At 51.9% G+C, this 13,547-nt stretch overlaps 7 protein-coding genes across 7 annotated transcripts; 1 reads left to right on the forward strand and 6 right to left on the reverse strand.

The window, feature by feature from the left end:
- Positions 1-221: 221 nt before the first annotated feature.
- On the reverse strand, positions 222-1,930 carry N7506_005121 (PIN and XPG domain-containing protein; the record flags this gene model as incomplete). Its single annotated transcript, XM_056954415.1, has 2 exons — positions 222-1,641; positions 1,698-1,930. The coding sequence occupies 2 exons, from the start codon at positions 1,928-1,930 to the stop codon at positions 222-224; spliced, it is 1,653 nt and encodes a 550-aa protein (XP_056813304.1).
- A 160-nt stretch (positions 1,931-2,090) lies between these two features.
- N7506_005122 (uncharacterized protein) lies at positions 2,091-5,201 on the reverse strand (the record flags this gene model as incomplete). Its single annotated transcript, XM_056954416.1, has 7 exons — positions 2,091-2,153; positions 2,207-3,038; positions 3,094-3,598; positions 3,656-3,809; positions 3,871-4,230; positions 4,290-4,645; positions 4,700-5,201. 7 exons carry the CDS (start codon positions 5,199-5,201, stop codon positions 2,091-2,093), a joined length of 2,772 nt encoding a protein of 923 aa, XP_056813305.1.
- A 32-nt stretch (positions 5,202-5,233) lies between these two features.
- N7506_005123 (uncharacterized protein) lies at positions 5,234-5,572 on the reverse strand (the record flags this gene model as incomplete). The annotated part of the gene is given in 2 exon segments (XM_056954417.1): positions 5,234-5,412; positions 5,431-5,572. 2 exon segments carry the CDS (start codon positions 5,570-5,572, stop codon positions 5,234-5,236), a joined length of 321 nt encoding a protein of 106 aa, XP_056813306.1.
- Positions 5,573-5,708: 136 nt separating this feature from the next.
- On the reverse strand, positions 5,709-6,948 carry N7506_005124 (protein HGH1; the record flags this gene model as incomplete). Its single annotated transcript, XM_056954418.1, has 3 exons — positions 5,709-6,524; positions 6,565-6,678; positions 6,730-6,948. The coding sequence occupies 3 exons, from the start codon at positions 6,946-6,948 to the stop codon at positions 5,709-5,711; spliced, it is 1,149 nt and encodes a 382-aa protein (XP_056813307.1).
- Positions 6,949-7,350: 402 nt separating this feature from the next.
- On the forward strand, positions 7,351-8,345 carry N7506_005125 (inositol monophosphatase family protein; the record flags this gene model as incomplete). Its single annotated transcript, XM_056954419.1, has 3 exons — positions 7,351-7,468; positions 7,534-7,615; positions 7,667-8,345. The coding sequence occupies 3 exons, from the start codon at positions 7,351-7,353 to the stop codon at positions 8,343-8,345; spliced, it is 879 nt and encodes a 292-aa protein (XP_056813308.1).
- A 106-nt stretch (positions 8,346-8,451) lies between these two features.
- Positions 8,452-11,763, reverse strand: N7506_005126 (lipase ROG1 family protein; the record flags this gene model as incomplete). The annotated part of the gene is made up of 3 exons (XM_056954420.1): positions 8,452-10,540; positions 10,618-11,493; positions 11,573-11,763. The coding sequence occupies 3 exons, from the start codon at positions 11,761-11,763 to the stop codon at positions 8,452-8,454; spliced, it is 3,156 nt and encodes a 1,051-aa protein (XP_056813309.1).
- A 226-nt stretch (positions 11,764-11,989) lies between these two features.
- N7506_005127 (uncharacterized protein) lies at positions 11,990-13,291 on the reverse strand (the record flags this gene model as incomplete). Its single annotated transcript, XM_056954421.1, has 1 exon — positions 11,990-13,291. The coding sequence occupies one exon, from the start codon at positions 13,289-13,291 to the stop codon at positions 11,990-11,992; it is 1,302 nt and encodes a 433-aa protein (XP_056813310.1).
- Positions 13,292-13,547: the final 256 nt, after the last annotated feature.

Genomic DNA, 13,547 nt, shown 5'->3' on the forward strand with positions numbered 1-13,547 from the left:
CGGGGTTGCTGTGCTATATGCCTCTCAGACGAGGCCGGTACACCTTGAATATGTCAGAATATTTGGACCTGAGCAACAGAGTGCTTAGCAATATGATTTATAGATTGCTGATCTGGCAGTTCTAACTGCATAGACCGTCGCTGGTGATAGTTTGGCTAAGAATACTTCTGTCGGTTCATTTCATTTGGGCCTGACCACCGCACAAGCAAAAGCAATGGTGGTTACGTGTTGTAGGCGATCAACAGTTGAGACACCATATGCCGCAAGACCTCCGTATTTCCAAAGCTTTGGACCAGTCTTTGCCGCGACATCATTATGTGTAGTGGGGGTAACTCGTCCAAAAGTGATAGGTTGCAGTCGTTCAGAGCTGCGACATGAAGTAGCTGTTGCAGCATCCGAAGTGAGTACAGGATTGCCTGGATTTGAGCCAGTAGGTGGATGTCTGCCCAATCAGTACCTCCTTTCAAGTAACCGCTGGAGAGGAAACTTTCCAGCTGTTCACCACTAGGTACCGTGTTGGATGTTTCATAGATCTCGTAAAGGGCAAAGAAGAACCAAAAGCTCTCTCCGCCAGAGCCAAAGATTTCCCGAACTTGTTTAAGACGTTGGCGTAAGAGGTCCATGTCTGACGCGATTGATGTCTCGTCCAGCTCGATTTGGTCGGCCACAATCCTTCCGCCTCTGCGAACAAATTCACTTATGGTCTTAAATTGACTCTTGAAGGAGAGGTTGAGCGCAGAGTAACCGAGACGTCTATAGGCTCGGCCTTGTTCCCAGGCGCACCGTCTACCGGGGTCTTCGTTCAGAATCCCAAGGTACACATGCAGACTATCATCGGAACAGTAGGTGTTGGGAACCGCATATTGCCAGTATAATTCAGATACCCTCGGATCCATTGGCGGTAGCTGCTTGGATCTACAAGACAACTCTTGGTCGGTAGAGTGCTGATATTCCCGAAGAAAGTCATAATAACCAGATGAGGTCTCGGTGGAATCGGTCTTCGAACGACGGATGGCGTCTGCGAACCGCAGGTGAGGATCCTTGGTCAATTCAAACCCGAAACGACGAATATCTGTGATGCCCAACCGACGTGAAAGATCCTGGGGGCATATTCTCAATCCTTGAATCTGTGGCTCGATCGGGTCCCACACGCGCGTGGGCGAGTGAACAGAGTCCAGGAACAACACCGCGCCAGATGAGCCAAGATCATGAAGCAGAAGATCAGAATCATCGGTCAATACTGCGCAGCCAGTCAATTTTGACACGCGAGCACACTCAACGTCTGCTTCCCCAGGCATCATCACGGTAATGTCTGCCCAGGGATACTCGCTCTCCCCGAGACAGGTGATGTCCGGGTTGATCTCTTTCTGGATGGCATCCCGACTCCATCGGTGCTGTAGATCTTCGCATACAGCTGAGACCATGAAGGGGTTCTCTGCAAGTCCTCTTCTCCCACGCGGCAAGCCGCGGTGACACCAGACCTGCCCGGGCTCAGTCGACAAGACATCGCGATACCGCGATGTAGCTGGGAGTGGTAGATTCCGACGAGCCAAAGTCAGTCGGTGCCGTGATTTCTCTATCCGAGCTAAGCGTACCTTTCGCTTGGGAATAGGTAAGGCTCCATCAAAGCATATCTTGTGTCTGTCGAGCAATGTCAGCGCATGGATTTACCGAGTCTTTCTCGCACAGCCACTTACATTTTCACACGCAGCCGGGTGAGCTCCAGCAAAAAGTTCCCTACTCCGCGACTGATTTCATCGCAAGAAGGTTGATAGTCCAAAATATCACAATTTGGGTCCATCCAACCTAGAAGTCGACGATGGATGTGGTATACCAGACTGGGCCCGTCAATGACTACTTCGACATCACCGCCGAGGAACACCGTTTCAGCGTGTGGAAGCAGATGTTTGGTCAAGTATGGAATACCCATGTCGGAATGATGATTATTGTTTTTGCATCTCTCGTCTATTCTTGAAAGGGCACGGGGGAAGTATTGCCTTTTTTTCATTTTCATCTCATCTCATTAGTCATCAAAGTGCATTTACATCTAAGCGTTGTATAGATCCATGGATCCTATAAAGTCCTCAATCCTATCGACCAAATGTCTGACCTGGCTCAAGAGGTTTGTATGGACAAGCAACCCAATCACATCCCTATTGAAGTCACAGTTAGCGTCCGCACAAAAATATCGGAGTACGTGGCTTACCTGTTTGTAGATCTCCGTCCCCCACCACTTGAACCCATCAACCCAACCTGGGTAGATGAAAGCAAAGAAGACCACCACTACAGCAAAGGCTAATCCCGAATCCAGTGCCGCGGAAAGCGTCATGGCGTACTTCTCCCACCAAGCGGTCCTTCTCCTTCGAATCACGTAGTTGAATACAAAACAAACCAGTGCCCAGATGGAGAAATTCAGCCCAGTGGCAGGGGGAATCCAACTCAGGCTGCCAAAGAGAATAGGGAAGTTGACTAGACGCCAGAAGCTCTTCTTGCTGTGTCTTCCCAGGAGCCACGCCCCGAGAGGGGCCACAGCACCGAGGAGGAACGCCCACACCAGAGGTCGATATAGACCCCCGGGACCAAAGAAGCGCTGAGGCCCAACCACTCCCCACAGTATACTGCCGTTGAAATGTACTCGGGCGATGGGGCAGTTGAACCCGTTGATAGCCTCGGGGGTACACAGCCCTGGGATGTAGCTGAACATCCAGTTCAACACCCCAATTTGCGTCAGACTGGATACCAAGGTCGCCATCATCTGCACCCCGAACAGAATTCGGGGTGGAATCTTCATGTAATGACCGAGCTTGAGGTCGGATGAGAATTTGATCCCCTGGGCTGAACTGATATATGAGTAGGTCACAAAAATCATGTTTGCCACGGGTCTGCCTGGAAATGCAATTCCACACAGAAGCTGACAGATCAGATATAGGCTACTATGTTGGTTGGTGACGGCCATGATGATGCCAACCGGGATGAAGAAGATGCTGGTAATTGCGAGAGCTAAGAGAAGCCCATACCAAGGGAGATGTGTGGGATAGCTGGAGGTTTGATGTTAGCATCAGAACGAAAAGAGGCCAAAGGGGAAAAACTTACTATTCCACGGTGAATGTGGCTATCGCCAACATAGACACGAGGACAAGAAGATACCACGTAAGGGGAGCGTCTTTGTAGCGCCGCATCAAGCGGCAGTGGACGTCTTCTCCCGCCAATGGAACTTCCCTACCAGGGTCGTGTGAACTGTGCCTCGAGATGTCAAAGCTCTGTCTGCCTGCAGTACCCTCTCCCCGAAGGGGTTGGTAAGCCTCCCCATTGGAAACATTCTGTTTTTCTTCGAATGCCTTTCTGGTTTGGTGCCATATGTCTTTCCCGTACCAGCAAATTGTGTGGCTCACAAGCGAAGTGAGAGCCGCAAATTGAACCCCATAGGACAACACATAGGTAATAGGCAGATAGACCGGAGAGTAGTCCTCATAGGCCTTTTGATCGAACAAGAAGTCTGTGGTCAAGATCCGGCTCACGTTGTATGGCCGCCCAGCATTATCAAAGACTGCTGTCGAAAGGATAGGCATGTAGGCAGAGAATAGAACATTTTTGTAATCTAACAATGTATATTAGCATGAAACCCCAGGAAGGAGGCGAGGGCATTGTGTCTCACAGAGGATCGGGGAGGCAAGCCAGATGACCACCACCAGTCCCGTCACGATGTTGGCTGCAGCCCACCAGGGTGTGAGCAACGGGGAGCCGATGTATGCAATCTGCGCCCAATCAAAGGTCACAGGGAACATCCCGAGGCCCGAAGCAACACCAAACTAGACAGAATTAGCTGAAAAGGCCATGGAATTTGACAAGTAGGGATGATAAAGATCTCACCAGATTTGAGACTACAACGTTCTTAGGTGCCAGCCATGTGATCACGTTGAAGTAGCTTAGAGCAGGCATCAGAAGTCCCGGAACAAAGTACCAAAGGAAAGCGCCCGCCCAGACAACGACGAAGAATCGGTATCGAGAGATGCTCCATCCGTTGGCTTTTTTGTTCACAGATTTATGCATCGTGGAGAACATTGCTGTAGACATCAGCGTTCCGGGCCAGATCATAGCCGATGGCCGTACGAGAAATCTTCGAGTAAGTCCCGCAAATGCATATCCCAGGACTTGGGTAGATATGATGAGCAAAAGCTGGTATATAATCGGAACGTCCTGCTTGTAAAATTTGTGCTGCTCCACGATGACCTAGATTCGGGATTAGAATTGAGGGTAAGAGGAAAAGTAGTTGCTACGTTGGCACTCACATCAGTAGCAAAGGCAAACCCGAATGAAACATTACTGCTGATATAGACGCAAGCATGCTCCTTTTCATTCCAACGGCCTTGGCCAAACCACAATCTGGCTCGAGACATCAACGGGAGTGGAGTAGTTTCAATCTCGTCAGACTGTGATTCCCGGTGAAGAAGGGAGCCATTTTCGAAGACTTCAGAGGGATCGCCAGTTCGTTTGAAGGCCACATCCCAGAACTTGCCTAGCGGGTGCACTAGGACAAGTGCGATAATTGGAGTAATGGCGACACTCGGATATCGCAAAGAAAAGAAGAGATTAGCGGCAGACCCTGTCAAGGAGAATAGTAGTGATAGAAGCCACATTCGAGGCGCTGAACATAGTTAGATACACCGTAGATATACCAAAGACAAAACAGGACACCTACTGTTGATCGAGAGAGAGACATTATCCGTTGCGGGAACCGAAGCTCGCACCTGCGCGTACGGTGAATTATCCGGAGGATCCTCGTCGAGAGCTTTGGGGTCGTCATCATCAATGTCGAGGATCTCATCATCTTCACTGGTCATATATGGCGAGGACACTGGGGTCTCTTGCATCACCGGGTTGCCTGGTACCGCCAACCCCGTAGCAAAGGAATATTTGGAGTCCGCACCCATTCCCACGTCGGAGGTGGCAGACGAGGGACGACGTTTGTGTCTTTCTGCATACATGCTGTTCCGTCGCCTACCGAAAGAATACGACCGCCTGGAGCCGCGGCTCTGTGCATGTGAGGAGCTTCCGCCATTTTCGAAGCTTGCACGTTGTAGTCGAGCTTTGGGGGTGTTCTGAATGTGCGGGGTGTCCCTCGAGTCCTCCGAGTCCGAATCTTGTAATGCTCCATATGACGAACCCGTGGGTGACGAGCGGAGCAGAGGGGCTTGCGACATAAAGGCCCTTGAATCTGGAGCGGAACCTTCATTCACATGTGACAAAGGATCATCTGAGTCGCAATCTCCATCGTTACAATCATTGGGATGTGAATCAGTGTTTTCAGCGGGAAGCCACTCGCGCCTCGGGGAGGGGCAAGATAGCTTCCGCGTCCGCAGCGGAATATTGGTCGTCGTGGTGGGGATGGGTATGACGAAATACCGGTATTATCTTTCTTTTAGCGCGGACAGTAGCTCAAGTTCGTCAATTGGGGGTGAATCAGAGGGGAGAGAAAGAGAGAGCTAGTGAAGAACTGGGCTAGAGTCGTAGTCGGGAGACCCGCCCGGACGAGATCGGTGGTGTATTGCAAATACCGATGTAAATTACACATAAAATACCAGAGCTACTTTCGTATACTACATCGTTCTACTATACACTTAGCATCGGCTCCAAGATTTGTTCTTTTTATACACAAGACTTCACATATATACCCCAATTTTTGGTCTATTCTATCATTCATAAGGGTATCAAAACAATTCTACAACCTGGTCATCCTCGTTCGCAATTTGGGGTTGCTCTGCGGGCTGTTCCGCGTCCTCTCCTTCACCTGCCTCGTCGCGCATGAGCACCTGGACCAAGCGATCGCATGCCTCTTGCACGTTCTCATCCTGAACGTGAAGGTGCGTCTCACGGATCAAAGGATAGACCTTGACCTTTCGCATCAGGTCGCGACCCTCCCGAGTGGTGGTGAGAAGACAGAGGGTTTCCAGATGCGTTGTGAGGATGGTATTGTCACTGTCGCGCTGCTTGTCCGGCGACAGCAATTGGAGATCAGGGAGCATGTCCGCGGTGTCCTCATCCGACAGCTCCTCGGGGCCCGCCAGTGGGAGCAGCAAGTATGGAAGCAGGTTGGCCGCGTCTTCGTCGAACAGCATCGGATGCGAATCGACCTCGAAGGCCACATTCTTAATGGTGGATGCGACACCCTTTCGCCGAATGTTGCTCGCGTGCTCTGTGAACACCGTCAACTTGGTGATGGGCACCACACCGTCGTATTCCTGGCGCTCCAGGAAATAGGCCCGGCCCTTTTCCGTCTGGGACAAATCGGCAATGAGGTAGGAGAGATAGTCGTAGTTGGCGTGCTTGTTCAGTGCCCCCTCCGCGCCCTTGACGAAGCAGTCCATGATCTGATCAATCGCATTCTCCGAGGTCGACACAGATTTAGGAGCCTGGCGCTTGAGAGTTAAGAGTCTCTGCAGTTTGTCGGACTTGGCGAGGTTTGCCAGCAGCATGGCCACTTCGTCGGCACTCCTGTCCGTTTCGCTCTGCGTTAACCCTATCAGCTTTTGCGCAGTTGTATGTTCCAGTCCCGCGTTCACTTACTACCAGTCGCAAAAGCAGATCCTCCAGCAGCTTATCATCGTCGGCCAGGATTTTCAGCACCTCCTCGTCGCCAGACAGATTCACCAGCATGGTCACTGCATTCTTCGCAATGGGCTATCTCACACACATCAGCTTGGTCCCGCTATTCCACCAGGCGCAACGTACAGGATAATCGCGGACCAAAAGCTTCAGGTCGCGGACAGGGAGCAATTGTTGACGTTTGAACAGCTCCGGTTGGGCAGTGGAGAATCCGACAAGGTTTTCGGCCGCTGGTTCAGTCAGATCAAGGCCAAGGGGCGTCGCGGGGGTTATGTATACCGATTTGGCGAATTTGGGTATTGCCGTGGTGGAGGAATTCCACCAGCTGTCCAAGGTCAGTACCATTTCATAGGGATCGGAGGGTAGCGCATACCTCTTCGAGTTCAGAAGGCATTTTGTGTGAGGTTGTAAAGTGTTGTCTTCAATAGAGAAGGAGGGGGAGAGTCTCAAATTTTTTTTTGGAAGTGGGGGGTTTTCGGGGGATTCTCGACGTCACTGGAAACGCGGAGATTCGGTTTACTAACGATACTCTACGGTCTCTACTCTACTTGCTCACTTATTATAAAATTGATTATATATATATATACTATGTCGTCTTTCAGATTGATTGAAGATGCTCATATAGTATCAGTAAGAACACGCCCTGAAGCAGTGTAGACGTCTTGGTACTATATGGTAACGTCCGCGCTATACTTGCGGGCTCCGGATCCCCCGCCGTGGGGGAAATGTTAGACCAAACACCACACCATGGCCACTCCAAACTTGAACGAGATCCATGATTTCCTGATCTCATTGGCCTTCAAGGCCGGAGACATCATTAACAATGCACTCCCAGAAACCAATGACACAGGTTCGAAGAAGAACAGTACGTGTTCAGGCGACAGGGCCCGAGATGACAGACCCGAAGACAGAGCTGATGGGTACGTGTAGGCGCCGACTTGGTCACCGAGTATGACCGCGCAGTCGAGAACATGATCTCCACGTCGCTGAGGGAGAAATACCCTGATTATGAGTAGGTCTGAACGTCCTGCTGGACGTCTCATCCTCTGACAGACTCCTCCAGATTTCACGGGGAGGAAACCTACGACCCAGCTCGCCCATTGACAGATGCTCCTACCTTCATTGTCGACCCAATTGATGGTACAATCAACTTTGTGCACGCCTTCCCCTTCGCCTGTGTGTCGCTCGGATTCGCCGTCGGCCGAGTCCCCACCGTGGGAGTGGTCTATAATCCATCGACCAAAACCCTGTACTCCGCTATCAAAGGCCAAGGAGCTTTCCTGAATCAGACAACCCGTCTGCCACTCAAGGGCTCTCACGTTGAACCGCTGGCAGGGCTGAAGAATGCATTGATTGCCGTGGAATGGGGCTCAGATCGCAGTGGCACCAACTGGGAGACCAAGATCCGGACATTCGAGAAATTGGGTCAGTCCCAGGAACACGGGGGAGCTATGGTACGTGCGATGCGGAGCTTGGGCTCTGCGGCGCTGAACCTGTGTGCGGTTGCCGACGGCACGCTGGATATGTACTGGGAAGGCGGATGTTGGGCCTGGGACGTCTGCGCAGGATGGGTCATCCTGTCTGAAGCCGGTGGCATCATGGTAGATGGCTCTCCCGGAAACTGGGAGCCTCGCTTGGACGGAAGGAAATACCTTGCGATCCGCGGGTCGCCCGAAGGAGCGGGACAGAAGGAACTGGCAGAGGAATTTTGGAGTTATATCCAGGGCCCATTGCAATATTGAGCAGTTCAAATTTAGATCGACAGAAGAAGGCGAGGAGCGTTAAAATCACGTAATTACAGGGTATAGATCTATGGGGTAGGGTAGTATATACAAGAGCGTCTAGATGCTATTTCTTCCGAGACCACCGGAAGCCAGCGTTGCTGTCCTCCAGTCCAGAATCACAGTCATCGTCTTCATCAATCTCACGGTCTGTCCATCGTGCCGAATCTTGCCTAGATACCTCTGGGTAATGTCCTCTTTCACTAGCACTCAAGGTCCGCAGGGAATCATTGTCGGGAGAGCCGGCATCACGGGTATAGGACTGATCTTCGGTCACATAGAGGCCAGAGACACTCGACAGTATGTCTGTGTCTGCTCGAGTCATCCGAGGTGGCACAGGTTCAGAATCAGACTGTCCCTCCACCTCGTCGCCCGAGCTTGTCGGTCCGACTCCGGGCGATTTGGCCCTGTCCACATTCTGCTTCATGGAGTCCTCCACCTCGACGAGAGGGGCATGACCAAAGTGGGTATCAACCAAATGCTTAACGACAGGCCAGCCATAAGCATTCGTAAACATGCGTCGCACGATGATATTGTTGTGAGCATCGGGTTCAAGACGAACAAGAACCTTGCGCCACGACAAATCACGGTGGTAGGCCCTCGCGATTTTCTCCTCAACTTTGAGGCCACTCCCGCTATTGCCTGGGTTGCTGCCCGTGCCCGGTTGGTGTTGAGTGGCAGAGGCGGGCGCAGACTTCGCTTTGTTGCCTTGCAATGAGCCAAAATTCAGAGTACGTCGCTTTACCGGCAGAGGCATGGGGATGTCCTCTGGATGGTAAACACGATCATGGAAGATTGTTCGAGGTCGTGCGGCGGGGTCCAGAATGAAGTCTGCAGGAGGAAGAGGTGGCATTAACAAGTCTCCCGCAGACTCAAAGAATGTCGTTTTCGGAGGCGTATGCACTCCTTCGTGTTCATGCGAGTGGCCGGGAGCAGCAGGAGGCGAATGTTCAAGATCGGTTTCAAGGGACCCCAGAGTTTGACTCCGGCTGTAGATTCTTGCCTGTTTCCCTTGAGGCTTCTTGTCCTTGGGACGAAACATTGATAGGAAGCTGTCCAGTGGACCGAGTGGCGTATTCTCCGAGGCACTGTCTGGAACACTCCTCTGAGACGCATTATGGTGATGTGGCACCAGAAATTGCTCGGGCTTTGGAGAAAGCGGGCTTTTGTTTGCATTATCACCGGTGGGACTCGTTGCAACCCCGAGAGAATGTGTGGACCGGGATTGGGGAGCAGCATCCGTGGTGGAGAGCCTCAGTGGTGATTCCTCATCTGAGCGTCCAAACCGCGGCGACTTGGAGTTGGCTCCGGTCAACTCTGCCCATCCCCATTCTGCCATAGTTCCGACAATACCGTTGTCTCTCCTCGCCTTTTCGACTCGGTCCAGACCTCTCCAGTCCAAGAAAAGCAGACAAGATGTCCGCAATGGGACTATGCCATCGTTCACCACGTTGGAATAGACGGTGCGATGTTGAAACTTGCTCAAGACTTCGTGAGCAGGGCCACAAGGTAGAATCCGTAGAAGAGGCTTGGAGCCGGGATCGGAGTTGTTTGGGTCCTTGGAAGCATCTCCCCTGCCTGCTATCATGGCTCCCCAACCACTTCGAACTTTCGGTGCCGTCCAACTCAGTCCCAGGTCTTGCCCAGTACGTCCAACTAAGCCCAAGTCTAAAGCGAATCGAACATACAAGGGGTTTTCATTGCTCAGACCGAGGAATGGAGTTGCAAGAGCGATGAAGTTGATGGGTTTGATCTGATCAAAGAACTTCGGGGAGTGTTTTTGGATGTAGGCGATTGCGTATGTTTGGATCAATCCTCCAAGAGAGTGACCGATAAAGCTTATGCTTGTAATCTGATAAGCATGATCGTCCATTGCGTCTGCTTGGGAACCATCCTGAGCTGTCCCAAGGCCAGACGCGGAGGATGGCTGTGGTCTGTCCTTGCGAGCACTAAAAGGTCTAGAGAATGGACTTGGTTTCGGGCCTTTCAGAGGAAAGTAGGGCTGATCAGGATATGTGAGAAGCAGGACGTATTTGGCCAACCGTTTGCCGAGGTATTGAATTCCGCGCTCAGTTCGAACAGCATTCCCAGAGAATCCTCTCACGACGACTTGTTCTTCGTCGTCGTCAGAGTCGTCAGCCTCGTCCGCGGGAGAACTACACAGAGAGAGATTAGCAGATGTAAGATCGGACATCCAAGCCAGAGCCGCCTGTGATTCATGATCCTTACTTACCCGGAGGTGTTGTGTCCCTTGGGGTCCACATGAGGAGTTTTAGTCTTGTGGGCTTTCTTGTGCGAAGTTCGTGCTGCTGCATCGATGCTTTCCTTGAGGAAGAGCATGTCTGCGCCAAGATTACTGTGCAATCCGTGTGTTAGCAATACGAGATGAACCTTCTTCTTTTTCTTCTTCGGTTTTGCTGAGGGTTTCCTGTTCTCCCTCGAACTCGTATTATCAACTGAAGGCTGGCGGCCTACACCTTCAGGCTCAGTCATATCAGAAGCCTCTTTGACAGATGGAAGCGATGGGCTGTTCCACAAGCTGCTTGTATCATCGACATGAACAGTGATAGCCTTCGAGTACACTCCTTTGGAAGCAAGTGCCTGTTGGCCTCTGGCGTCCGGTCGCCAATGGTCTAGTAGTTTCCCCGGAGGACCATTCCCACTGCTCCATGCGCCGCCGGAAAAGTATGATAAGGACTTCTCATCCCGGCCGACTAGTAACTCGAAGTGAACCGCTGCACTGCTCGAGAAAATCACCTGAGATTGTATCTCAACGATCCATGTCACGCTGTGTTCGCGCGTCGGTCCATCTTGGCCCGAGGATCCAAAGTTATGCGCGTCCTGGAGGTGAGCCGGTATCTTGATGGTGGCATCCCAGCCACCTCCAGCTTTGAGATATGGTTCATATTGTGGATTTCCTTCGATTCCTTGCTTCTCATATTTGGTGTTGGGGTCGAATTGCGCGGGATAGCAAGCAGCGTACAGTGTATACGGGCCATGGAGGTAGGCGGCACGCAACGGGATAGCAGAGGTATTTCTCACGCGAACGAAGAGATCAGAGGGAATAGGTAGGATGGGATCGGCGGCTGGCGTGTATGTGATTGTATACCTGGTGGGTCACACGACTGTTTAGCACTTGAAACCAGAGACCGAAGAGGACTGGGAAGGTCTGGGCATCCGACACTCACCTGACCACCTCTCCTACGCGAACAGTCCCAAATTGATGAACGAGCAGCATCTCTGTCGCGTTTCGGGCATCCACCGGATCTGTCCGCCACCCGGAGAGGGTATGATACCGCGATGTCCGTTCAGAGTGAGATCGCGTTGCGCCTTGATCGGGGGTCTGGGAGGCCGAATACGTGCGCGCAGTGATCAGCATCGAATCTGCTCGATTCCATGATAAGGGAGGTCCACCTAGAAAGAATTCGTTTCTGCGAGTGGAAGAGACTGGGAGTGAAGTACTGAGCGACCTCGCAGAGTGTGGCTGAGCGGGAATGGCGGGAAACACATGATTACCCTCGCTGATCGGCGAACTATCTATTTCTCTTCTATTTCACAATTCTCGTCGGAATAGCGGGAATAACGAATTTCTCTCTAAAAGGACCTCAATGAATCAGGTTCAGTGATCGCCTTGGCTCTTTGCGGAGTTCCACCCAGCCGTCCTTCTCGACAACCACAATCTTTCCGTCAATACACACGCGTCGCCATCTCGCCTCATCTTCTTGGAAATCGATCCGCAGTCTCTCAATGTCGGCATAGGTCACTGTGGATTGCTGCACGTGTTGACCACCTTGGTAGGCGAGAGTCATCAATTGCATCGCGTCCTCTGGTGACATAGGGCCGAACCGAATGAACTTCATCTGTCCGCTGAGAGGCTCCAACCCCGGTGAGATCAAGAACTCTTTCTCAAGCCGAGGAACCAACGTGGCCACGGCATACATATGCTCCAGCTCTTCCAGCTGGCGGGTCTGCTCTGGACTCTCCGAGGTAGTCATCGTGATCTTGCCCGCGAACCGATGGCACGGGGCACCATCCGAGGGGTAGAGTAGTTCGTTGGCAGCCATCTTGAATCGCTCGACTCCAAACTTGCGGTATTCCGCAGTGTCGCTGTCAGCCACCAATGCCGCATGGAGGCTCCAGCTCGCGACAACGGCGCCCCATAACGTATGTGACGTAGTCTCATTGTTCTGGTCTATTGGCACCGATAGGCGACCCTCATCGGCAACGAGCTGACTGCCGGCTGAGAATTCAGCAGCAAAGACAGGCACGGGAGATGGAGACCCGCGTAGTAATGTAGAAAGGCCCGGTACGGGACCCGAGCGTAATCCAATAGAGCTGGCCATGGCATTTCCTGTGCCACAGGGGATCAGCACGAGGTTCGGAGGAACCTTGACTATGGTGTTGGACCTATAGAAGACATCGAGGATATCCACCAGGCCCCCATCACCCGAGAGGAGGATGACGGTTTGCGGAATGCCACGATGAGCCTGCTCCAGGAAGTGCGTTCGAGCTAGATGGGGAATTGTCTCTGGATCCTCAGTCTCGTGGACCGAATACTCAACACCGAGATGTGTCAGAAATGGCTGTATCGCATCTTGATAGACTGTTTTGGCCTTTCCTGTGCCCGATCCCGTAGAAATCACGACGTGTACGGCAGTCTCCTTGTTCAGATGAGTAGGAACGCTGGCCTTTAATGGAACCAACTCAGTGGGAAGAGACTCGAGCTCAATCTTCTTCAGACGGACACGCTCGGGGTCGTCTTTGGGATCGCCCTCGGCGCAAAAGAATAGTACATTATGGCTTGAGGGATTGCTTGACACACAGAGAATATCTTCAAGCTTGATCACAGTCGTGACATCTCCATGAGAATACTGCAGCGTATTATCAACCACGTTGACAGTGGACATGTTGGGTGATCGGAGAGATGACGATCGCGGGGCTCCCGCTGCGGCTAAAAATGTCCTTTTATGGCCCTTTCGAGGGCTAATTTGTGGTCAATCCCCAGCCTTGCGCTTACGGAGCATTAATTAGGTCAATTTACGATACTCGATGACCCAAAAAGGTGTCTCATTTGTTCTCTAAGCTTCTCATCTTCTCGCGTACAGGTACAAAAGCATAAAGTACAGTCATCTCCCAAGTTGTACAGATTTCCCCAAACGCCTC

This window comes from Penicillium brevicompactum (assembly GCF_028827555.1).
Source record: "Penicillium brevicompactum strain IBT 35665 chromosome Unknown utg000003l_segment0_segment0, whole genome shotgun sequence".
NCBI classification, from domain to species: Eukaryota; Fungi; Ascomycota; class Eurotiomycetes; order Eurotiales; family Aspergillaceae; genus Penicillium; species Penicillium brevicompactum.